This window comes from Microtus pennsylvanicus, chromosome 7 (assembly GCF_037038515.1).
Source record: "Microtus pennsylvanicus isolate mMicPen1 chromosome 7, mMicPen1.hap1, whole genome shotgun sequence".
NCBI lineage: Eukaryota > Metazoa > Chordata > Mammalia > Rodentia > Cricetidae > Microtus > Microtus pennsylvanicus.
The window spans coordinates 117,376,683-117,403,857 of NC_134585.1; the positions used below are offsets into that span (position 1 = coordinate 117,376,683).

At 39.8% G+C, this 27,175-nt stretch overlaps 1 protein-coding gene across 1 annotated transcript in view; it reads right to left on the reverse strand.

The window, feature by feature from the left end:
- Positions 1–2,471: 2,471 nt before the first annotated feature.
- Rnf115 (ring finger protein 115) overlaps positions 2,472–27,175 on the reverse strand; it is a 61,708-nt gene continuing 37,004 nt past the window's right edge. Inside the window, exons 4-9 of the mRNA XM_075978061.1 lie at positions 14,060–14,271; positions 9,447–9,518; positions 8,282–8,354; positions 7,283–7,376; positions 4,886–5,001; positions 2,472–3,709 (exon numbers count right to left, since the gene is read on the reverse strand). Of these exons, the coding sequence (XP_075834176.1) occupies positions 3,578–3,709; positions 4,886–5,001; positions 7,283–7,376; positions 8,282–8,354; positions 9,447–9,518; positions 14,060–14,271 (699 nt within the window). The 3' untranslated portion in view covers positions 2,472–3,577. The remainder of the gene's footprint in view (positions 3,710–4,885; positions 5,002–7,282; positions 7,377–8,281; positions 8,355–9,446; positions 9,519–14,059; positions 14,272–27,175) is intronic.

Below are 27,175 nucleotides of genomic sequence, written 5' to 3' on the forward strand. Positions count from 1 at the left end.
TTACTGTAGCTCTGTAGCATAACTTGAAATAGGGAATTATGTGACCTCCAGCAGTTCTTTTATTGTTCAAGATTGTTTTAGATATCCTGGGTTTTTGTTTTTATATATGGTGTTTAGAACTGCACTGTCAAAGTCTATAAAGAATTGTGTTGGAATTTTGATGGGGATTGCATTGACTCTGTAGATTGCTTTTGGTAGGATGTCAGTTTTACTATGTTAATCTATGAGCATGGGCGATCTTTTCATATTCTGGTATCTTCATCAATTTCTTTCTTCAAAGACTTGAAGTTTTTATCATACATGTCCTTTACTTGCTTGGTTAGAGTTACCTCAAGATATTTTGTATTATTTGAGGATATTGTGATTCTTTCTCAGTACATTTGTCATTTGTATACAGGAGGACTACTGATTTTTTAATGTTATTTATTTTTTAGTTAATCTTGTATCCAGCTATTTGGCTGAGAATGCTTATCAGCTGTAGGAATTTTTAGGGTCACTTATGTATACTATCATATCACCTGCAAATAAAGATACTTTGACTTCTCCCTTTCCAATTTGTTCACCTTGGTCTCCTTTAGTTGTCATTGCTCTGGCTGAATAGATATGGAGAACATGGAAAATCTTGTCTTGTTTCTGATTTTATTGTTTTGATTTTCTCCTCATTTAATTTGATGTTGTCTATAGGCTTGCTGTAAATTGCCATTATTATGTTTAGGTATGGTCCTCATATCCTTACTCTCTTCAGAACTTCTATCAAAAAGGGACATTGGATTTTGTCAAAAAAAAAAAATTCTGTATCTAATGTGGGTTTTTTTTTTACTTAGTTTATACGGTGAATCAAATTTGTTGATTTACATATGTTGAACCATCTCTGCACCTCTGGGATGAAGCCTATTCGATCATGGTGGACTTTTTTAATGTGTTCTTGGATTTGGTTTGCAAGTATTTTATTGAGTATTTTTGTATCTGTGTTCATAAGGGAAATTGTTCTGTAAATTCTCTTTGTTGGGTTACATGTTTTAGGTAAAAGGGTAACTGTGGCCTCATAAGATGAACAAGGCAATGTTCCTTCTGTTTCTATTTTGTGGAATAAACTGAGGAGTATCGGCATTAACTCTTCTTTGAAAGTCTGATAGAATTCTGCACTAAAACCTGCACTAAAAAAAGCCCGGGTTTAGCCAGACAGTAGTGGTGCATGCCTTTAATTCCAGCACTCAGGGAGGCAGAGGCAGGAGGATCTCTGAATTCGAGGCCAGCCTGGTCTACAGAGTGAGTTCCAGGACAGCCAGAGATACACAGAAAAACCCTGTCTAGAAAAGAAAAAAAAGCCTGGGCTTTCTTGAGGGGGGCAGAGCTGGGAGAGTTTTAATGACTGTATCTATTTCACTGGGGGTTATAAGTCTATAGGCTTATCTGCTCCTGATTAAACTTTGATAACTGGTATCAAGAAAATTATTCACAGCCCTGCGGTGGTGGCGCACGCCTTTAATCCCAGGCAGAGGCAGGCGGATCTACAAGAGCTAGTTCCCAGGACAGGAACCAAAAGCTACGGAGAAACCCTATCTTGAAAATCCAAAAAAGAAAAAGAAAAGAAAGAAAATTATTCATTTCTTTTAGATATTTTTTCAGTTTTGTGAAATACTGGTTTTTAAAGTGTGTCTTTATGATTCTCTGGATTTCTTTGGTGTCTGTTGTTATACTCCCTTTTCATTTCTGATTTTGTCACTGTGAATATTCTCTATCTTTTAGTTTGGATAAGGATTTGTCTATCTTGTTTTCTCAAAGAAACAACTTTTGTTTCATTGATTGTTCTTTGCTTCTATTGATTGAGTGTGATTATTTCTGGCCATCTACACTCTTGGGTAAGTTGCTAGTATAAGATCTCTACAATTTTTCAATGTAGGCATTTAGTGCTATCAGCCTTCCTCTCGGCACCACTGTCGTTGAGTCCCTAAGTTTGGGTATACTGCATATTTGTTTTCACTGAATTCTAGCAAGTCTTTAATTCCTTTATTTCTGTCTTGATCCATCTTTCATTAAGAAGAGATTTGTTCTGTTTCCATGAATTGAAATGTCGTCTTGGTGGATTTTTTTTTCTTTGATGCATAAATTAGTGTCCTTTTCTATCTCTTTTGATTAATTTTGGTTCAGCAGGCAGGGAACTCTCTCATTATTTTGTTTTCCCTCCTCAACTTCCTTGTCCTCTAACAAAATACAAAGACGTCTTTAACCCACACACTTACCCCCAAACCAGAGTGTAAGTCATCAAAAACTGAGGAAGGGCTCCTAGCCAAAAAAGAGACACATCAAATTGTAGTGATCTTGTTCTGACTGCCCTGAACTGTGAGTGCTGATGTTCTGCTATAAATGCAGCTGCGCACCTTCAGGTCCCGTTCTGCTATAAACAACTGCGTGCCTTCAGCTAATAGCATCTCCATTATGTCCTTCTGAGACACTGAAGCTCAACACCATTCTCACCAATCTCCATTTATTCAGCTTTAAACATGGACAGAGCATGTGTATGGGCAGTGTTAGAACTTAAAGCGAGGTCTACCTTTCCCAGAGAAGTTGTTTTGGGCATGATTATATTGATCAGATTGATTCCAAGTATAGGGAGAACTGAACAGAACAGGAAGAGTTTCACACATAAAAAAAATGGGCTTTACAAACTAAAACAAGGCAACATAAAATCCCAATCCCTAAATAACAATGAATTATCAAAAATGTGCCTTGGTATAGAAGCACTAATAAAATAATCCTATTTTTCTGAGGGAAATTATTGTAAGGTCCCGAGTACGAAAGACAGTAAACAAAGAGGTGAGAGTCATCAAAAACAGCTCAGTAGTAAGGATTTCCAACATCTGTCCTTCTGTGTTATTATGTGCTGTCCAACTTAATGCCAAAAAGGAACCAAAATCAGATTTCTTCCAACCCAAGACTAAGACATGCCATGTTGGTTTTTAGGGACACTGCACTTCCTGAATTAAAATAAGAAAATCAAAGTGTAGATGACAGGCCACTTTTCCTTCCCACTGTAGTTTTCCTTGTTTGCTCTCTGAAGATCAAGGCAAGTATAGTCTCAGACTCCTGAGTTTTTTTATTCTTACCTTGCTAATGTGGCCAAGAGTAGGTACTCTTGCACAATTAAGACAAAAAGACTTTATATAGGGCTCTGGCTCCTCTGTATTTGCTGCAAAGTCCACGACTGGTGGGACAGAGATTGGAGGAGGAGGTAGAGACATCCATTACAAGACAACGTGACAGCAGAACCCTAGCTAGACTTTAAGGAACTGATTCTACTCAGGCAGGAGCAAACTGACATAATTAAGTTTTACACTCAAAAAAGTATCACTGTGAATTCAGGAACAAGAGGCATTTGGTTGTAGATACAATTCCATCTGTAGGTCCTAACCTTAAATTTAGAGAAACACACTCATTGCATTAATATTATGGGTTGGGGTTTCTTACATGATTCCTAAATCCATCTACTACTTTGTTTGCTTGTTTAGTTTTGAAACAATTTACAGCTATGATAAGATTAAGACAGGCAGCCCTGGTTCAGGTGTAGTCTTTAGTTTCAGAAAGTCCATCGGTCATGTAGCTGGTTGTCATTGCTAAATCTGTTGCTTGAAGAGGCCTCAGAGCCCTGGGTTTGCCGAGTGGAGTCCTCACCATTTAAGCTCTTCCTACATACTGGGCATGTGTCATGCTGAAACGAAATGATATCAGTCCATGTAAACACCATGACCTTAGAAGCTAGGAATACCAAGCTGGGGGGATGGCTCAGTCAGTAAAATGTTTACAAACAAATACAAAACCCATGTAATGGGTTTCATGCAATCCACATAAAACGTGAGTGACAGATGTTTGTAATCCCATTGCTGGAGAGGCAGAAACACAGAACCCTGGGGTTTGTGGCCAGCCAGCCTAGCCTGATCTGTCAAGTTCCAGGTCAACCAACCAGAAACACCATCTCAAGAATCAAATTGAATACTTCTTAAGAAAACAACATCTAAGGTTGACCTCTGACCTCCCCATGCCCACAAAGACTATGCGCTCACATGCCACTTCACCACCCCTATTATGACATAAGGATACCTGCCTAGCATTCACAGGGTCCTAAGTTCAAGCCCTAGTACCATCAAAACAGGATATCTCTGGTATAGAATGTTAAATAGAATGGACAGAATTCTAAGTCAACAAGTTAATAAAAGCTAACACATAACAGCAAATAAAACGAACTACTAACAGTGACCTGAATCATGACAAAAGGGTATCTATCAATTATTTCCCCATGTAGTCTAGATGAGGCTAAGCAAACCTTTTTTTTTTTTTTAAAGCGATAGAGAGGGGGCTGGAGCAAAGCTCAGTGGTTAAAAGCATACACTACTCTTACAGAGGGCTGAGCTCAGTTGCCAGGACTCATGTGTGCACTGCCTACAACCCAAGCTCCAGAGAATTCAACACCCTCTTCTTGCCTCCAAGGGCATCTGTACTCATGTGTACAAACCCACTCCCTCCACATACATAAAAACATGATTAAAAATATCAATTATATCTTTAAGAGGACAGAGAATAAGTGTTTTAGGCTTTGCAGGCTATCCCAACTCTAGCACAACTCTTCAACCTTGCCCAGCTAGCACAGGAGCAGCCACAGTCTGTTACATGTCTCAGAAACACTGTATTTGCCGCCGTGGCCTGTTTGCTAGAATACACTACGCTCTGGTTAGAAGCACTGCAGAGGGATAATAATTGAAAAAAACAACCTACATGACACTAGGAGCCAGGCAAGGAGGCTAATATTTGATTTGCTTTCCTCTCTGAACTGCAACTTCATCTCTCCTCTGAAGCAGCCTCGTCCCAGCCCAGAGCCAGCTGTACTCACCAGTTCTAACCAGGGCACAATGCAGCTGCTATGAAAGAAGTGGTTGCAGGGTAACTGCCGGACTTTCTCGTCAACTATGTAGTCTTCTTTACATACTGGACATTCTAAACCTGTATCTGTGGGAGGAAGATGTGTGTGTTAAAGCAACAAGCAAAAGGAAGGAAACAACCAAGAGCCAGGCCTATGCTGCAGACCTGACCCCAGCACTGGAGAGCAAGGAGCATAGAAGGTCAAGGTTAACCTGGGCTATAAAGTCTAAATCAAAAACAAACAAATAAAAAAAAGAAAGAAAAACCGAACAAGCTGCCTCCTACAACCCAAGAAATGCATTAATAAAGATGCCCCCACACACACTAGGGGGGAGTTATATCTAGGAGGTAGGCAGATAAGAAGTAAGAAGTTTATTATTAATAAAGATGCCCCACACACACTAAGGGGGAGTTATATCTAGGAGGCAGGCAGATAAGAAGTAAGAAGTTTATTCAAAATGGAAACAGAAATGGCAGTAGACATAAAAATGGTGGGGGAGAGGTGAAGGGAATGAAAGACGGGGAAAAAATGGGAACTGGGATTGGTGTGTAAAATGAAAAAGATAGTTTGCTTTCTGTTAAAAAAAAAAGACAAAAGAAAAAGAAAAAAAACAACAAATGGGGCTAACTCCAATAAACCTAACAGGAATCATAAAGTGGACTCAGTTTTTAGAATAACAGATCAGAAGAATCAGCAGAGTTGTCCCAGTGAGGTGACTTAGAGAATAAAGGAGCTTGACACCAAGTCTAATGTCCTAAGTGCAATCCCTAGGACCCACACGGTAGGAAAAGAAAACCAACCCCCAAGTTATCCTCTCACCTCCATACATGTATTGTGGTACATGTGCACAAAGATACAAAATAAATATAATTTTTAAAACTAAAAAAAAATAAGCAGATGCTGGGCAGTGGTGGCACACACCTTTAATACCAGCACTCACAAGCAGAGGCAGGCGGAACTCAGAGTTCATGGCCTGCATAGTCTACAAAGTGAGTTCTAGGATAGCCAAGTCAGGGCTACATAGAGAAACCCTGTCTCAATAAACAAAACAAACAAAAGAGCAGAAACTTATTTGTCTATTAAATAAAACAGGGAAAACATGCTCCCAAATGCACGACAGCATCTGACCGCCAGTTTTTGCCTAGAAAACAGTGGCAACCTATGCTCCATAACTAAGGGACTGGTCTCAGCAACATTAGTGGAGTCCATTCAGTGCTTTAATCACCTTTATCCTGTTCTTCCCTTTCTGTGCTCTCTTTAGTGTGTCTCAGGGTCCTCTCAAGTTGTTAATTAAAGGCTGTACCAGGAGATGGTGCCACAGAACTACAGGAGACAAGTGCACTCGGGACTCCAAACCAACCAACAAAAGACTTTTCCCTCAGAGAAAATGGCTACTACATTGAAAGTTCTAAGGTCAAATTCTGAACGGCAGAAATCTGCTTAACAGTATCTAATGGCTGAGCTATACTCCAGGACTTAACAATGATCAAGGCATCTGAAGGAAAACTGCCCCTTAAAAAGTTCCTTCCTTTCCTTCTTATTTCCTTTCTTTCTTTCTTTCTTTCTTTCTTTCTTTCTTTCTTTCTTTCTTTCTTTCTTTCTTTCTTTCTTTCTTTCTTGTTTTGTTTTTGGTTTGTTTTTTTCAAGACAGGGAGACAGGGTTTCTTTGTGTAGCTTTGGAACCTGTCCTGTAACTCTCACTATAGACCAGTTTAGCCTCGAACTCAGAGATCCTCTTGCCTCGGCCTCCCAAGTGCTGGGATTAAAGGCGCGTGTCATCACTGCCCGGCTACCACTTTTTTTTAATTCTTCTCTCATACATTACATACTGACCCAGTTTCCCCTCCCTTAACTCCTCCTAGTCTCCCCCACACTTCCCCTCTCCCCCAGATCTACTCCTCTAATAAACTGCTCTTATTAGCTCTGGAGTGGACTCTGATGTGAGAAGCAGAGGGAGTCTGACCAGATAGGGAAAGGAGGGACTTGTTGCGGGAGACCTTCAGACTGCAAAAGGAGTTTCAGGGAAAAGAGTTTTCAAACATTGTCTCCATTTACCTGACAGCACCTCCCATGGGAAACAAATCCCTAGCCTTGGATCTGTCCTCTTCTTCTCCCCATGGTATCATGAACTCAACACCATTTCCAACAGCTTTTTAAATAATTTAGTGAGTTTTGCTTCCTATATTAAGTTCTTGTACTAATTATAATCAAGTTTTGTATAAATGACTGTATCTCTTTATTTCTAATGGGTCCTAGAAAGCAGGCATGCTAACTAGGTTCTCCACAGTCGGTAGCTTTAGAATAGAAATGTACTAAATATTAGATCAGATGTTCTAGAATGACAGAATAAATATGAAAATAACTTACCAACTTGTTCCTGAGTTACTGTCACTGTTGGGAGAGAAGTGATCTTTTCCTTATCTGCTGGAGGAGGGCCTGTGTTTTCTAGCTGTCCTAGAAGCTACAAAAAGAAAAAGCAGCAATATTTGTTATCTTAGTAACTGAAGAGGGAGCCATCCAGCTGAGAACAAACGGTGTAAGCATTAAGGATGCTCACTGTTCTTAACTTCTGCAGAACTCCAAGAAGCCAGCCTCCCCTTCCAGGTACTGGAACACACAGCTGCTTCAAAATGTCAGAGCAACACCAGTGTAAGCCAAGATTTTAAGACAGACTCTTAGCCTAAAGGCTCAGCTTTGGGCACAAAGCTAATTTTAGATACCAAGAGTTGTGATGTCTTGAATAAATTACAGCTAATAAAAAGTAAGAGCTAACTGGTTCAAAATTTCATTTGGTCAGAAGGAATGGGTGGGAGTATGAAAAGCAGCCAAAAGCCAAGAACTGGGCATATTATTGTCTGTGAGAAGACTAATAAATAGACAACATGCTTTCTATTCTCAGCAGTCCCCAGGAAATGAAAACCAGTCCAGTTAGATGAACATAAACCAGTGGAAGCAATTACACACAACATGAAAAGATCTTGTCTCTGCTTCCTTCCTCTACTTTGCTCTGTCTAGCAGAAGCCCCTGCTTCAACATGTGAACCCCTATTTTTCTGCGAAGCATCTGTTCCTCATAGGACTAAATAAGAGGACAAAATTGCAATATATTATTTTGTTACAGGAGAAGTCTTTACTTCCTCTAGAGGTAAAATCATCATCTAGAAATCCCCTGCTGCCTAGTAGGAACATGGAAACTAGGCTGGACCCATAGCCCATCCATCCATTTGGTAAACAAAGAAACCCAAAGCTCAAAATATCAGTGAAAGCAGAGTGGTTGCCATCTCAGAAAGTAGCAGAAGGAATGCAGGAAGCCTATGGAACCATGAGACACACTGAACAGACACCCTCTCAAAAGGCAGCTCCTCACCTGGGTTACAATGGCATCAAGCCCTGTCTGACCCCAGGCATAGTCCCCAGGGTTGGAGTGCAGCATCCCGCTCCTATACATGAGATGAGACAGACAGGATTAGGTGGGGTGGCCGGGCTCTGCCTTATAGCACTGGGGGGAACTAGCAATGGACACTGCTCTCTCAGAGCTGAAAAGTCACTAGTCCTCTAGAATCGTGAGGCAAAGAAATTCTCTGTATTTGAAAGGCCGACCAGGTTATCTAGAGATGTGCTTCCATTCTCAATAAATTTTACCTAACTGGAATAAAATGTGAAGCCATCTAAAATGCCACATAACATCCCAGAATAAAAAGAGCTCACTGCTCGTGGGTTAAGAAAGGTGTTTTGGCTGCCCCAAATCTACAGCAGACCTCCCTCATTCAAAGAGGCCGCACGTGTCCTGCACAGTAAGGACTTCCTGGTAGAAAAGCGGCCATAACAGTTCCTGTGAATTATGACCAGCACTTACAAAGGGACTTGGCCAGACTTCTTAGTGCTGTTGGTGCTGTACCTTGGATGAAGGCACAGGTTCTAGCTAGATCACATTTAAAGTAACAAGAGGCTATAAAATGGGATAAATGTGGGGAAGGACTGAGGTGCCTCTGAACAGAAAACCCTCCTATAGCAACGTTACAAGTTACAAATAACTAGAGGAAAGACGGTTCTTAGAAGACACTGTCTGTATTCCTGCCATGCCTAAGTGTCACTCTGACACTAGACTATGTGTGTCTTTGATTTGTTTTGAAAAACTTTCTCACTTTGAGAAAAGAAAGTAGAATGTTATGTTTTCAACTTCAAAAAATTCTTAAAGCACAAAATCTTCCTGTGTGGTCCCTAAGGAAAACTCACAAAGCAGATACCAAGCCTGGTAGGGACCATGTCATTCTCCACCTCGACATTCTCCTCAGAGCAAGACAGAAAAGGAAGCAGTTATATCCTAAGTATCTTAAGACCAGGACAGCCGTCCTGAGCATCCACAAGGAAAAGTCAGTTCTGAGTGAGTTTGGGTTCGGCAAACAATAGCGTCCAACATCCCAGGCACATCCATATACTCACCTATGCAGCTTTTCCTTCTCTATGATACAGAAACGAGAGCATCTAAAATGTACTACTCAAGAAGAATAATACAAAGAATGATCACTCACCAAGAAAAAGGATGTGGGGATCCAGGAATTGCAGAATTTGCAAAGAATCCTGCAAAGATCTGTTGTATTATTCTGTTAAAGGAGGGAAAAACTGATATAAAATACACAGAAATATTCTATAGACAATCATGGCTGACTACTCAACAACCAACACCCTAAACCACAATTGTTTCCAACAGTTATCACACAAAGATAGCAACAGAAATCAGTCCACTGCCTGGAGTATGTGTCTATTAGTGCTCTTTGTGAATTGTTCCATCTTCAAAATTAATACTACTTTTATGAATTAAATTAGAAAAAAAGCTGATGTTATGATGTAGCTCTCAAAACATTTCCTTGGGTCTCTGATACTAATGAGAAAAGGTTCAAAGGATGCTGACCCAGAGGCATTCTGGACCCATTTCCTTCTTAACAAGGGCATTAAGCTAATCAACATAACTCTGACAGTATCAAACCACAGGACAAATTATTCACTACTTCTCTCCCTTCAAACTTGGTTAGACTTAGTGATTTACACCTTGCAGACAAGATATGACAGAAGTGACTGTGTGGCTTGCAAGATTAGGATACAAAAAGTACCATGATTTTTTTTTCCCGTCTACCTTTGTCTCTATCGGATCATTTACTCTAAAAGAGCCAGTTGTCGTGGGGACCATGGAAAGACCTGTGTAGTGAGGAAACTAAGGACTCCTGCTAATACTCAAGTGAAGAAACCTTGGAAGATCTTCCACACCCAGTTCAAGTATTCCAATGACACAATGCCACACAATTTTTATTTCTAATTTGTTTATCTTTATGTATATGGGTGTGTGGCCTGCCTGATGTCTGGTCATGCAGTGTCCATAGAAACCAGAAGAGAGCATCAGATCCCCTGAACTAGAGTTACATCGGAGTCAAGCCATCATATGGGTACTGGAAATTGAACCAGAATCCACTAGAAGAGCAGCCAGTGCTCTTAACTGTGGAGCCAGGTCTCCAACCCTGCAATGACTCTTAGTTTTTGAAAGGTATTTAGCAGTAGCTACTCCTGTCTTCTTGATTTTAGTGAGAGTGAATCAATTTCTTTTTAAAGCAGGTTTGCTTTTGGTTCCCAAGAGGGTTAATCTTGTCGATTTGACAGGATCTAGAATCACCATGGAAATAAATCTCTAGGTAAGGGATTATCTAGATTCGGCTTATTTAGCTGAGGTAGGAAGATCATCCAGGACATGGGTGGCACATCCCATGGGCTGATGGCATGAACTGAATAAAAATGAGAAGAGAACTGAGCAGCAGCACCCATCCCTCTGCCTCAGCTGTGCCCAGCTGCCTCAGGCTCCTGCCCCCATGACCTCCTACCGTGATGAGCTGCACCCTGGAACTGTGAACCAAAGCAAACCCCTTTCCTCCTTTATGTTGCTTTTGTCAAGTATTCTATCCCAGAAATGTACACAGTAACTAATACAGTTCCTAATATATGCCCTATTATTTTTCCAAAGTTCAGTTTTCAGGTGTAGTGGTTCATCCCTATACTAACAGGGAGGTGAGGAAGGAGGATTGAAAGGTCAGTCTGGGCTACATAGGATACTCCAGGCAAGACATGGCAACATTCTGCCTTAAACAAACAAACAAAACATGTTATGGCAGGAATAATGGTTGCTTTCTTCTTGGAACTTAAGTCTAACGGGATGAATTATAAGCAATGAGTTCTAGAGACTGGCAATTCAATATAACATGTCCCTCCTCATCCTCCACTCTTTCTCCTTGGCATCAGCCATGCCTTCCATCCATAACTGGAGGGCAGATGACAGCAGTTGAAAGTATAACATCTTTACTAAGTAAAAAACTAGAATTCCCCTCGGCTATTTATAAGAAAGTATGTGTGTGTTGGGAGATGCACAACAGATTCCTTATAGTAGACTTATGGCATCCAAACAGTGAAAAATGGGTTCCATGCCAATTCCCTATTTCAATAACCCTCAAAACGTAATCTGGTATTTTCTGATCATATTTCAAGAAATAGTCTCTACTTGGTAAGAAAAGTAAGTGGGAAAAAAAACTACTACTGACTATATAGTCAATTATGTTTGGACATCTAAAATCATGCAGGTTCATTTCACAATACAAGATCTAAAGCCGGGCAGTGGTGGCGCACACCTTTAATCCCAGCACTTGGGAGGCAGAGGCAGGCAGATCTCTGTGAGTTCGAGACCAGCCTGGTCTACAAGAGCTAGTTCCAGGACAGGCTCCAAAACCACGGAGAAACCCTGTCTCGAAAAAAAAAAAAACCAACAATACAACATCTAAATAAAATTAAAAATAGGTGGGTTGGGGCTGGAGAGATGGCCCAGTGGTTAAGAGTACTGGCTGACTGGCTGCTCTTCCTGAGGACCTGAGATCAATTCCCAGCAACCACATGGCAGCTCACAGCTGTAACTCCTGTTCCAGAGGATCCGATGCCCTCATACAGACACATATATGTAGGTAAAACACCAATGTACATAAAATAAAAATAAAGAAATACAATCGTGATTATTCAAAGGAAAGAATTCATTAAGAAATAATTTAAATGACCAAAATGTACAAACCATTTTGAGAGAACACCTACAATGAGAGTAAAATAAAATAAAAAAAAACCCTCACGATTGCTATGCATTGAAAAAATGTTGACCGTACAGTACAATTCACCTGACACCCGCTTTCTGTTGTTGTTTAGTTTGCTTTTGTTTCTGTTTTGTTTTGTTTTTTAGCTGAAGGCTCATGTAGTCTAGGCTGGTCTCAAAGCCATTGTATAGTTTAGGCTAGCCTTGAAGTCCAGATTCTCCTGCCCTCACCTCCCGAGAGCTGGGGTTACAAGTATACGCCCACACCCCACTCAAACACATCATTTATTCTAGTGTCACTGATTAGCAGACAGTGGCTGGCTAATCACAGATCCATCCTCAACACCGTTCACCTTGGCACCTCTCAGTACAGAATAAAAAGTTAAATCTATACTCATCCAGCTTTCTTTGCATCTGTGAGCAAAAAGCATGTGGTAACACAGGGAATTTTCTTAACACAGAGTATGAGGTAGTAGAAGAAAAATTCCCTTTCCTTTAACAAAAATGTAATATAAAGCAGGCTTGGTGGCACACTCCTATAATCCCAGCAAATGGGAGCCTAAGGCAGGAGGACTGGAGTTCAAAGCCAGCCTGGGCTACTGGATAGATGTAAAGAGCCTATAAAAACTGGTTTTAAGCGGGGAATGACAGAGGAATGTCATATTAATCCACTGTTCTCATCTATTTAATTCTGATCTTTGCATTCTGTAGTAGTTTGAATGAGAATAGCCCCCAATTGGTGGAACTGTTTGGGCAGCATAGGAGGTGTGACCTTGTTAGAGGAGACGTGTCACTGGAAACAGGCTTTGGGATTTCAGCTCATTGTACCATTTCTTTGATCAAGATGTAAGCTCAGCCACTCCAGGCAACATGGTTACTGTTGCTGCTGTGCTGTCTTGATATGATGAACTCTAACCCTCTGAAACCATAAGCCCAATTAAATACTTTCTTTTCTAAGTTGCTTTGCTCATAGTATTTTATCACAACAATAGAAAAGTAACTAAGATGGACTCCAATACTATGTAATATACTTGCTATGCCTCTTGGTATCTTTCAAACTTTTTCATTTTACTTTTTCTTTTTATCCATTCATCCACCCACCCACCCACCTATCCATCCATTCATCTACCTATCTACCTACCTACCTACCTACCTACCTACCTACCTACCTACCTACCTATCTACCTTGAACTCACTCTGTAGACCAGACTGGCCAAAAAGTCATAGAAATCTGTCTACCTCTCTCCCATTGTGCTAGGAATATGGTGCAGGACAATTCTGTATTCTGTCAATTATATTTTAAATAAACTCTGATTGGCCAGCAACCAGACAGGAAGTAAGAGGCAGGGCAATGAGAACAGGAGTATTCTGGGAAGGAGGAAGCACATTCCTCCACAGTCCTGCCCAGACCACGGAAGAAGCAAGATATGACCTGCCCTGCTGAAAAAGGTACTAAGCCATGTGGCTAACATGGATAAGAATAATGGGTTAATGTAAGTTATAATAAGAGCTAATACGAAGCCTGAGCTAATGGACCAATCAGTTTATAACTTATGGAGACCCCTGTGTGATTTTCTTTGGGACTTGCCGGCTGTGGGAACTGGGCAGGACATAAACCCAACAAGCCGGCCCTCAAGTTACAGGAATAAAAGTATGTGCCACTGCATTCTTTTTTGAGACAATATTTAACCCAGGTTGGTCTTGAACTCATGATCCTCCTCAGACTCCCAAATGCTTATAAGCATAAGCTACCAAACCCATCTTCTTCTAAAATATTGATAAATTCCCTCGGTGTTCATCTGCAAGATTAGTAAAAATGCTAAATGGAGTATATTAGATTTATCACTCTCTACTTTATCACCAATCCTTAACTGGCAATACTTGAATATAACATTCAATTTAGTTTCATTTTCATCCTGTCTATACTTCTGTCTTGTTCACAAAAGTAAGTTTGAGGACCTTATAAAGATTAGATTATGCCAGTATGTCCTTCACTGAAACAATCTCTAAGAACTCAAAACAACAACTCACCCTTCAATAGCTGGTGACCGGTCAGGACGAGTACTTCCCCGAGACCTGTATCTTCTCGTCATTGGCAACCTTGGAGGCCGACTTGGTCCCCAAAAGTCAGTGTGAGTTTGGTGACCCCTCTCATTGGCTCTATTATCTTGGTCCAGTGGACTGCTAGTTAGAAATGGTCTAAAATCTTGTAAAATCATTGTGTGATCCAGACGGTCCCAGAGCTAGAAAAAATCAGTTTAAAAAAATAAACAAACAAGAAAACACACATTAGGAAAAGAAAAGAAGTTACTTTTAACACTGAAATTTCAACAGCTCCAAAACAGTGAAATATATTTCCCTAATTCTACGTGAGAGAGCACTTGCCTAGAATGAGGAAGACTCTTGGCTCAATCCCTAGCATTGTTTGATTATAAATAAATAAATAACTTAAAATTTGAAATAATGAATTTTCTTCATATGTAAGGAAACAAACAAATTCCTAGGTCCTTTTCTTAACCTGCCTCTGGCCAGTCTCCCCTTCAGAAGTATATGAGCTAAAGGTAAGCTAAGACATCCATCCCATGCATAACTAACAATTCAGATCAATAGTATACCTTGGTGTTTTGTCACAAGTGAAGTCTACATTCCCAACAAAGCAAATACATTTCTCCAATTGTAAAGAACACATCATCACCACGAAGTAGAGACAGGTGTCTATAAAATCCTTCTCTTGACTTGGCACTCACATCAGAGAGGGACTGTGTCAGTACTGTGCCAAGTGTGGCTGTGTGCGATAAAGGCACTCTGTTGTACACATTTTCATCATTAACATGGGTGGGAGAAAGGCTGTTTGGGAGGAGAATCACTAAGCAAAGGGGAAAAGGAAAGGTAAAGTAACATTTTAAAAGATTGTTTTCAACTTTGTATGTTTTTGCATGCATGAGTGCAGTGTTCAAGGAGGTTGGAAGAGACCATGGGATCCCCTGGAGCTAAGGTTACAGGCTGTTTTGCTGGGAACCCCAACACCAATCCTCTTCAAGAGCATCAGATGCTCCTAACCACTAAGCCATCTCTCCAGTGCAGAACAAGTTTTTACAGAAAAAGACTCTTCTGCTTCACAAGAATTTTATTTTCAAGTAGGAAGATATAGATACTGATCCCAAAAATACCCCCGCCCCAGGAGGGAAAAAGAAACTGCTATGGTTAGAAGCTGAAAAATCCCACACAGCCTCTTGGGGGACAATGGGGTGGCTGTGGAACCAGCTGTCTCTCTGCTTCCTATTTTGGAGTGAACAGTCTCTGCAACAGTGCTCCTACTATCATGGACTGAGCTGTCCTACGATGTCTTCCCTGTCACAATGAACTACGACACTCTGAAATCATGAACCAGAATAAACCATTCTCCCCTTAAACTGTCTGTTAGGAATTGTAGTCAGATAATTAATATAATTCAGAAGTTCACATATATATATATATATATATATATATATATATATATATATACAGAATTATATTATATTCATATAATATATACAGAAATTATAATATGTTAGCTAAAGGCTATCTCAAAGGAGACAGACTTGAGCCGGGCAGTGGTGGTGCACGCCTTTAATCCCAGCACTCGGGAGGCAGGGGCAGGCAGGATCTCTGTGAGTTCGAGACCAGCATGGACTACAAGAGCTAGTTCCAGGACAGGCTCCAAAACCACAGAGAAACCCTGTCTCGAAAAAACCAAAAAAAAAAAAAAAAAGAGAGAGAGAGAGAGACAGACTTGTATTTTTAGGATACTGCCATAGCATTCTTTTCACTAGCAGTATGTCATGTAAATTTGATGGATTAAGATTATCATCATACTATATTCAATATATGCAAAATAACATATGAATTAAATGTTTAAAATACATCACAAGTCCATAAATCATCTCTTAGCTTACCGCTCTAAAGCTACTGAAATTCTCTATGTATCTCTCTCACAACCTCCAGAAGTAACTGTTATCCAAATATTTGTTTACAATTCACTGGCTTTTTAAAATTTTTATTTTAAAATGTTTGTTAGTACATGTAGATACTAACATGTAGTACATGTAGATAATGTATTTTTATAAAATATACACACTTCCTGTGGTAGTTTGAGTGTAACTGGCCCCTATCATCTCATAGAGAGTGGCACTATTAGGAGGTGTTGCTTTGTTGGAGTAGGTATGGCCTTGTTGAAGGAAGTGTGTCACTGTGGGGGCGGGCTTTAAGGTTTCTCATGCTCAGAATACTGCCCAGTGTTTGTCAACTTCCTGTTGCCTGCAAGATACAGGACTCTCAGCTCCTCCTCCAGCACTATATCTACCTGCATGCTGCCATGTTTTCCACCATGAAGAACCTCTGAAACTGTAAGCTACCCACCCCAGTTAAATGTTTTCTTTAGGAGTTGCCATGTCATGGTGTCTTTTCACAGCAATAGAAACCCTACCTAAGATGCTCCCCATTAAATTCTTTTGTCCTTTTTTCACTTCTGCTGTCCTCTTACTCTTCCCAACCTGTCCCTTCTACTTTAATGCCCCTTCTGCTTTGTTTTTTGTTTTTGTCACTGCTTTCTTTGGTATGTGTGTTTTTGGTGACCCACTGAGTTTCAGTATGGTTGCTCACAAGGGAGGTTATCTCAGATTTATCTGCATGGGCACCTTGCCAGTAGCTAAAGAAAATGATTCTCCTCCTCCCTTTACACGGGTTTCTTAGGATCCCAACTCTAGTCCTCACTGAGTACTTTAGCCACAGACATCTCCTAGTCTGGTTAACTATACTCTTTAGATTACTGTTAATTGTTATCACAACTAATAAAGTAGAAAACTCAAAACACCTCCAACATTAGCAGAGGAACTTTGCTACTTGATTGGAAATGCAAATTGGTCAAACTAATAGTACTAGTGTATTTCTAGCCTACTTTCCTCCCCAGATGACAGTGTGCCCGAACTGCAGAAAAAAAGAACAAAAGAGTACCTCTCAGAATTTTATTCCAAAGCAACACTAAGGATAAGAATAGTTTCAGGTCATCTGTCTCAGAGCAGACTTACACAAGCATATGGGGGAGAAAGCTCATTAACAGAACTGGGTCTTCAGGACACAACTTACATAAGTAGACTCTAACAGTGAACAATTACAGAGTCTTAGTAAAACATTCAAAAGAGTCACAGTTTGACAAATTTGGTCTTGAAAGACAACAAAATAAGTTACTCTCCGTAGAAGTAATAAGATAAAGCTTCCAGCGTCATTATAAACGAGAGAGAGCTGGGGCAGCTGAGTACACTTCCCCACAGTGAGGACTGGAGCCTGGATGCCAGCACTCATGTAACAAGCTAGACATCCCAGCAAGCAGTGAGGGAGGAGACAGGAGGATCACTAGGGCTTGATGGCTTCTGGCCTAGCCAAGAAAACTCTGCCTCAAAGGAAGAGGCAGAGAGTGGCAGGATGACACCTAAGGTCCTCTCTTGGCCTCTACACATGCACACACCCACACAGAGACACACAAAAATACATAAATAATCTCTTAAAATATAAACAAAATAACCAACAGGATAGATGGTATCTTCCATTTGGCAGAACTTTCTCTGAGCCAACTATAATCACATCCACATACTTAAAATGTTAAGGTCTGTTCCTCAGAGTTAAACAGCAAAAATCTCACTGTTAGTTATTAAAACCAAGGTAACTATAAATATAGTTCAAGGAAACATGTACAAATACATTAATAGCAGCACTAGTCCTAAGAGTCCCAGAGTAAACATCCAGTGGCCATCAGCTGATAGACACACAATACTAGATAGTCACAAGGAGCTAGATAGGCTCGGCTTGAAGCTGGGAGATTCTCAGCACTGAAAGGAAAAAAGTGAGTGCCTAACAATGTACTGTGCAGCCACAACAATGAGGAAGCAGTTAAAGCATGCACTGTTAAAGCATGATGAAACCTGAAAACATCATGCTAAGTAGAAAAGAGTCCATCAGAAAAGGTCACATTTTATGATTTCATTTATAGTTACTGTTCTACACAGAAACAGAAAATGGATTGGTGGTTGATTAATATGGGGGAACTGTGCAGAAATAATAAGTATAAATTAAACGGTTAGAAGATTAGAGACGATGAAAAAGTTCTGAGGACTAGAGAAATTGTTCCTTCCAATCAGTAAGGTGTTTTCCAAGCACAAGGCCCTATATTCAATCCCCAGGAAGTCACATTAAAAAAAAAAATCCAAGTGTGGAATTGTGCTAGCACTGGGGAAGTAAAGATAGGCAGATCCCTGGGGCCAAAGAGCCAGCCTGGCCTATTTGGTAGAAGACCATCTCAAAAGAAATGTGGACGGTACCAGAGGAAAAACACATACACAAGAAAGACAAACGACAGACAGAGAGAGAACATGTGTGTGAGAGTGTGATGTGTGAGTGCTCTGGAGTTAGTGGTAATGGTTATACGATGGTGCGAACATACTAAAACTGATTAATTTCTTTTTTTTTTTTTAGATTTATTTATTATGTATACAACATTCTGCCTCCATGTATGCCTGTACGCCAGAGGAGGGCGCCAGATCTCAGTACAGATGGTTGTGAGCCACCATGTGGTTGCTGAGAATTGAACTCAGGTCCTCTGGAAGAGCAGCCAGTGCTCTCAACCTCTGAGCCATCTCTCCAGCCCCCAGTGAATTATATTGTGTGTGAATTCCTCTCAGTTTGAAAATACCACTAGATATAAAAAAACACATAGATCCAGAAACAACACTAATAACTTCATAACCTACTCCCATCAACAGATATATCATCTAAACAAATTCAACAAAGGAACTTCAGAGTTAAACTGTACCATAGAGCAAATGCACTCATCAAATCTCTACAGAATGTTCTATCCAACAATAGCAAAAGACACATTATTCTCAGCAGCCATGGAAGCTTCTCCAAAGCAGATCATGCTATAGACTATAAAAATATTCTTAACAAATACAAAAGAAATTAAATAATTTCTTATATTTTATCGGATCATAATTGAATAAAAGTAGAAATCAATAGCAAGAGAAACAACACATTTTATAAAAAAGATGAGATTAACAAGCATTCTTGATTGATCAATGGCTCACTAAAAAAAAGATGTAGGAATGTATAAAGTTCCTACAAACAAATGAAAACACAATATACTAGAAGCTTTGGTAAACTGTGAAGGCAGTTCTAGGAGGGAAACATATATGAGTGCTTAGATTAAAAACATAACTCAAGTAAATGACTTGATGATACACCTCAAGGTCCTAGAAAGAAAGAATAAGAATAAAATAAATGATGGTATACACCTTTAATCCTAGTGCTTGGGAGGCAGAGGCAGGCAGATCTTGTGAGTTCGAGACCAGCCTGGTCTACAAGAGCTAGTTCCAGGACAGGAACCAAAACCACAGAGAAAAAAAAAAGAATACTCAAATAAATAATATTAGAGACAAAATGGGTATATTACAGCAAATTCCAATGAAACCTTGGGATTCACTGTGAAATATTTGAAATTTTATATCACAATAAATTGTAAAATCTAGATGAGATTAATACATTTCTAGATATCTATGGATAAAAATTAAACCAAGAGGCAATGTAAACTCAGGTGTGACAAGGCCTGTAATCTCAGTCTTTGGGAGGCTAAAGTGGCAGGGGAGGGGGATTTCCATTAAGTTTGAGGCCAATCTGGCCTACAAAGAGAATTCCAGTCCAGTCTGGGATAGGAAGTTCCTGTAGAAAAAAAAAAGAAAAAGAAGAGAAAGAAAAAGGGAAAAATACTTAATCACTCCTATAACATAATGCTACTGAAATAGTAAGAAAGTGTCTTCAATGAAAAGGCCAGGACCAGACAAATTCACTCAGTCATACCAGATCTTTGAAGAACTAAAACCAATGCTCCTCAAAGAGTCTACAAAATAGGCCTGGAGAGATGGCTCAGCAGTTCTTCCAGAGGTCCTGAGTTTAATTCTCAGCACCCACATGGCAGCTCACAACCATCTATAACTGTAGGATACAATGCCCTCTTCTGATGTGCAAGTATACATGCAGACAAAACATCCATATACATAAAATAAAATTTAAAAGAAATAAAAATGCAATTTTGAAAAAATTCCATAAAGTAGAAAGGGAGCATTACCAAATTCTTTCTATGAAGCTAGTATTATACTGTTACCAAACAAGAAAAAGAAAAAAGAAAAACCTCCATAGATCAATCTCCTTGATTAACACAAATGCAAATTTCTCAATAAAATGTGTAAATTAAATTCAAGTACACATTAAGAAGTACATACATCACTAGGTGGTGGTGGCACATGCCTTTAATCTCAGCACTCAGGAGGCAAAGGCAGGCAGATCTCTGCGAGTTCGAAGCCATCCTGGTCTACAGAATGAATTTCAGGAAGACCAGGGTTCTCCCAACCCTTTTATTTAACATTATACTTATGTAGCTAGTGCAATAGAGTCGCAAGCTAGTGGTACAGAGTGACATCTTCCCTGGAAAGAAAGAAGTAAAACTGTCTTGATTTGCAGTGAAATGTTCTGGCTTTATTTTGTTTTGAGACTTGAGCTCAAGGCTACACTGGCTGTGAACTACATCATGAACCCTGGTCTTCTCTATCCTAACGGACAAGCACTTAGTCTTTCACTGATAACTGTATTAACAGTAGAGTTTTCGTTTGTTTGTCTGTTTTTTGCACTTTGTCTGAAAGGCAGTTCTTACTGATTTCTAGTTTACCGAGGTGTGTCTGTCTGTATGTGCACATATGTTTGATTTACATAAGGTCAGAAGTTGAAACAAAGTATCTTAGTTAGGGTTTCTACTATTGCTATGAAGAGACACCATGACCACAGCAACTCTTTTAAAGGAACACAGGGCTGTGGGGGGGGGGGGCACGCCTTTAATCTCAGCACCCGGGAGGCAGAGGCAGGCAGAAGGCGGATCTGTGTGAGTTCGAGGCCAGCCTGGTCTACAAGAGATAGTTCCAGGACAGGCTCCAAAAGCTACAGAGAAACCCTATGTCAAAAACAAAATAAATAAAGTAAAGGAATACACTTAATTGAGGTATGGTTTACAGTTTCAGAGGTTTAGTCCATTATCATGACAGTGGAGAGCAAGGCAGCTGGGAATGTGGTGGCATGCAGGCAGACGTGGTGTTAAAAAATTCTACATTTTCTTTTTGTTTTTTTGTTTGTTTCTGTTTTTGTTCTCTGCCTCCTGAGTGCTGGGATTAAAGCTGCACAACACCACTACCCAGCAAATTCTACATCTTAATCCAAAGTCAATAGGAAGTGAACTGTCTTACTTGGCTTGAGCATGTGTAAGACCTCAAAGCCCACTTCCATAGTAATACACTTACTCTAACAACACCACACCCACTCCAACAAGGCCACACCTCCTAACAGTACTACTCCCTTTGGGATTCATTTTCTTTCAAACCACCACATAGAGTGTCTTTATTATTATACACTCCGTTATGAAACTGTCTCCACCTCATATATGTATTTTGAGACAATGTTTCTCAGTGAACCCCAGAGCTCACCAGCTGTCCAAGGAAGGTTGGGGAGCCACCTGTCTCTGCCTCCCCAACACTGGTTATAGATATATGCCTCTATGTATGTCTGGTTTTTCCTGCTTAGGATCAAGCATGGCTCTTCATACTTGAACAGTCAGCACTTTGCAGATTGAGCAGTCTCCTTAGCTACAGAGAGTTTGAAAATCAAGAATGGATGTTAAATTTTATAGAATGCTTTTGTTGTAAGTTTTGAAATAAGATAATCTTTTTTAGAGTATTAATATGGTAAATTATATTGGCTTGCTTATTTTTGATTGTTGAACCAACCTTAGATTCTTGGGGTAAATTCTACTTGATCATGATATACTTCCCATTTTATATATTGCTTGTTAAAGTTTTACCTATGTTCTTTACATCTATATTTAAAAAGATACTGGTCTGAACTTTCCTTGCAATGTCTCTTTTAAGAACCGAAATTATCTTTTTATTTTTGAAAAGTACTTCAAGTCCTTTAACATAGTAAAACCATCGTTTTCATCAAGTCTATTTCTAATATATATATGTAGTAATATGTATGTAACTAGTCCATCTTCAAAAATCCCTACAGTCACTGAGTGGTGGTGGCGCACACCTTTAATCCGAGCACTTGGGAGGCAGAGGCAGGCAGACCTCTGTGAGTTCAAGACCAGCTTGGTCTACAAAGCAAGTGCCAAGACGGGCTCCAAAGCTACAAAGAGAAACCCTGTCTCAAAACAAAAGAGAAAGAAAGAGAAAGAAAGAAAGAAAGAAAGAAAGAAAGAAAGAAAGAAAGAAAGAAAGAAAGAAAGATCTCTATAGTCTTTCAGTTTCAAGACTATTTAAAAGTCCAAATTCTTTTTTGAGACACAAGGCAATCTCTTAATTATAACCCCTGTAAAATCAAAAGCAAATTACACACTTCCAATATACAACGGCACAAACTACACATCATCATCCCAAAAGGGAGAAAAGGGAACATAGTGAGGAAATACTGAACCAAAAACCAGCAGACCAAAAACCAGCAGACCGAAAACCAGCAGAGCAAACCCCACACCTGTAACTCCATGCCGTTCTACCTGCCCAGCTTTGCCCAACAAGCTTCTCTGTCTTAAGATGACTGAACTCCCTGCTTGCACTTCTTGTCTATCCCACAGCACTGGCATCTCTACAATCCTAGGATCGCCAATACAACCCAGGCTTCACTGTCACAGTTTCACACAACAGCCTGTTCAGGCCTCCAGACAGGGACTCCCTTGCCACACGCCTGGCCTCCGCAGCTTTCCTTAACCATGGAGGAAGACTACACAGCTCCTGTACTCCGGTATCTCTCCAAACTCTAAAACCAGAACCACCATGTGGCAAGCTCTGCTGCCTGCTTGGGATGGTACCTGGCCCCTCCTTGAGTCACAGTCAGTACAAGCTTTCCTTTGTTGTGGCTCCTTAGGAACAGGTAATCCCTTAGGTCTTTTGTTTCCACAGGCTGCAGGCTCTGCTGGGTGGGAGTCGCTATGGGCACCACTCCCTTTATTTCCATGCCTCCTTATCTCTTCCAGCATAAACCAAATTCCCGTTCTTCCTTTCTCCTCAAATTGTACATTTTGTATGTCTTTTTTGCCCTACTTATTAATTTTCAGTGTAGATCTGCGTAAGAGTGGTCACTAATAGCCACATGTTAATATTAGTACGCCTTAAAATCTACCAATGAAATTTGTACAAAACCCTTCAACCTAGCCTCGGGCAAATTGTTCAGATAAAGGCAAAATACAGCCCCAGTCTTTGTCAAAATTGCTAAGATTGCTCCCCTCTGAAACTTCTTGCGCAGGGTCTCCACAGCCCACACTTCTCTCAGCACTACTGTCCTTCAAACTCCACTTACAGGCTTATAGCCTTAAACCACTTCCCTAGAACAAAGTGACAAAGTTGCCCACATTTCCCCAAAAAACAGCATGGTCATGTCTATTACAGCAATATGACATTTCTTAGTACCACTTTGTATCGTAACTACACCATGACCAAGGCAACTTATAAAAGAAAGCATTTAATTTGGGGGTTCTGGATCCACAGGATTAGAGTCTTTGACCATTGTGACAGCGAATATAGCAACCGGCAGGTAGGCATCTTATGTAACAGAACAAATTTTACTTACATAAACTTCTCAGAGCAACCCGTCCTCTTGTATACCTGAAAGCTCTTTTATCTTACTTTTAGCCAATCTGAGGCAGCAGCCATAGTCAATTCACTCTGTGTGTCTTTGAGACTCTCTTCCTTCCCCTCCCTCCCAACTCTCTGAGAGAGACAGTGTATGTGAGTGTACGTGTGTGTGCGTGCGTGTTTTGGACACTGAAGCAGGGCCTTATCCTAAGCCTTACACCTCTGGTTCCAAAAGCTTTCTTGCACGAAAGTGACCTGTCCTGATAAGTGACCTCACTGTCACCAGGTATTAGTCAGAGACGTTCAAGTAATCAATGAGTCCTCAGGGAACTAACTGTGCTCACTTACCAGGTTATCATCAGCAACCTCAGAATAGCAATGTTCTCTCATTCTCCAAACTTCTGTGACATCTTAGACTCACCCTCCTTAGCCCTCACACATTACTCAAGCTCTGTCGCTATTTAACTGGTAAGCCTCTTCTGCCTTCTTCTCACCCAGCTGCCCTCCCAACTCCAGCCTCTCCAGAAGGGAAAATAAACAAATACTAAATATTTGGGAAATTTTCTTGGACTCAGATTTTTCTAATATATCTATTTAGGGGGCTAGAGAGATGGGTCAGCAGTTACAAGCACTGGCTTCTCCTCCAGAGGATGCAGGATCAATTCCCAGCACACGGGAGCTCACAACTGTCTCCAACTCCAGTTTCAAGGGGTCTGACACCCGCACACAGACATACATGCAGATAAACATCAATGCACATGAAACAAAATTAAATTTTTTTTTTTTTGGTTTTTCGAGACAGGGTTTCTCTGTGGTTTTGGAGCAAAATTAAATTTTTTAAAAATAAAAACTATAGCTCTTTCCCTCCCTACCTGTACTACGCTGGAACTTTGGTTCTGTAAGTTTATCATTAAAATGGTAAATATTCTTTGAAAAAAAAAATAAAAACTATATATCCATTTAGAAATTCAGCTAATTATGAAAAATAATTTAATTGTCTAACCAACACACTAAAGAAAAACACAGTAAAATCAAGCATAAACCTTCTTGGTAAAATAACCACTAGAACAGTGAAGGGAAGTGCTGCTCTAGATAACGTCCTTCTAAAAGGTTTTATCTCCAGATACATGGGCATAAAAAAAACCCATAAAGCTTAAGAATACTATTTTGAGGGCTGGAGAGATGGCTCAGTGGTTAAGGGCATTGCCTGCTCTTCCAAAGGTCCTGAGTTCAATTCCCAGCAACCACATGGTGGCTCACAACCATCTGTAATAAGGTCTGGTGCCCTCTTCTGGCCTGCAGACATACACACAGACAGAATATTGTATACATAAGAAAGAAAGAAAGAAAGAAAGAAAGAAAGAAAGAAAGAAAGAAAGAAAGAAAGAAAGGAAGGAAGAATTCTATTTTGAGAAAGATCTTTTTTTTACATTTTTTTTTTTAAATCTAAACCCCTTCTCCATGAAGTACACTCATGGCTCTAATCTACCAGCCCCTTATGAAGGACAGATATTGGGGTCTACATACCTAGCATGTGTTAATTTACTCAATCTCACAGACAGGCAGAAAGACTGTGAGAACTTTTGCTAGAGTTACACAGTTAGTAGGTTGCACACCCAGGATCTGGAGTCAGGTAACTTGGTTCTGGAGTCTGCTCTTAGTCACCTGTACATGATCCTTCCTGGAGACTAAAAGACCGTCCTTAGGCTGTACTTTATACGTACGCCCCCCCAGGAGGCTCAGGATACTCTCTGTATTCTGTCTTCTCACCCACCTCATGTGTTTAAATTTGTTCTTCAGCTACAGTGTAATGCTGTGCAGGCAAGGAGACCAGACATTGGCTTCCTGCCCCTACTTTTGGCAGAATGGCTACTTACCAAAACAATTCTCACCTAATTCTTCAAATTTCTATAATATTATAAAGACTGGGAATTTCTATAATATTATAAAGACATTTTTCCAGTTATAAAATGCAAAACATCACTTTAAAGGGAGGAAATTAATTCCAGCAATCAGGAGACAAAGGCAGGTAAATCTGGAAATTAGAAGCCAGCATGGTCTACATAGTGAGTTTCAGGACAGCCAGAGCTAAATAGAGAGATCTTGTCTTCAGAAAGGAAAAAAAAGGATAAAATTAAATATTGAGAAATAGTGACAAGAGACTTCTACAAAGAGAAAACTGGGCATAATTACATCCTTGCTACAAACTTGTCTGTCATTGATAACTAAGATAACTAAGTAATGAACTCGCAACCATCACTTCTGCAAAATTAACACCTGAAGGATGGCCCATGCCATAGTGGCAGATATAGCAATACTAAAGTTAGAATGCTGACCACATGTATTTATTTTCCCTCTTACTCAATGCATCTCCTCCTCATGAATCATACATCAACTCATCTTAAAGCAGTTAAGAGTCACTAAAAACCACAGAACTAGATGTTAGGAATTACATAGGCCATAAGCAAAAGGAAACATACTTAACACAACTCTTGACTATAATGTCATCAAAAGGAGAGGAAGACACATACAGGTCTTAAGATAATTTTCAAAAGGAGAAAAATTCAGTGATTTGTGGACTTATTAACTATTGCTCTTCAAACACACTACCAATAAAATTTCAATTTGCACACAGATATCAAAATATTTGGCTGGCTCTCCTGGCACTTCAATTACATTAGAAAAGACTACGATTCTGAAGCAAAAAGAATACATAAATAAAAATTGAAAATCAGGGCTTGGAGAGATGGCTCAGAGATTAAGAGCACTGACTGCCCTTCCAGAGGTCCTACATTCAATTCCCAGCAACCACATGGTTCACAACCATCTGTAATGAGATCTGGTACCCTCTTCTGACCTGCAGGCATACATGAATACATAATAAACAAACAAACCTTTTTTAATCCCATAATTCTGATTATAAAATTTAACATTAAAAATTGTTTTAGTTATATACCATCTTTCCATGCCCAGCAACAGAGAGATACACAAGTAACAGAAGAAAGTAGTATTTGCTATCCAATGAACTAGGTTTTCCCATAGGATCAAGTCTCTAAATGACTAAAAGCATGGACTATGAACACCATTCAACTGAATAACTAAGAACAGCTTAAGAATTAGGCATAAGGGCATATGTCTATCATCCCAGCTTTTCCAAAGGCTAAGGCAGGAGGATCAGCTGAGCTCATGAGTTCAAGACAAGCCTAGGCAATAGAGTGAAACCTTATGAACCTCTTCTCAAAAGAAACAACAGGTATAGTTACACAGCCCAAAGAAAAAGAGATCAATGAAAAACACGTAAATAACCAAAGTATTCCTAATTAAAAAATAAATGATATTCAAGGACATAGACTAATGCCCTAGTATTCTATTTTCAAATAATAGTTCAGAATTTTGTTTATCTGTTGTTGTTTTTTTTGACCAGGCATGTTGCCATATACCTATAATTCTA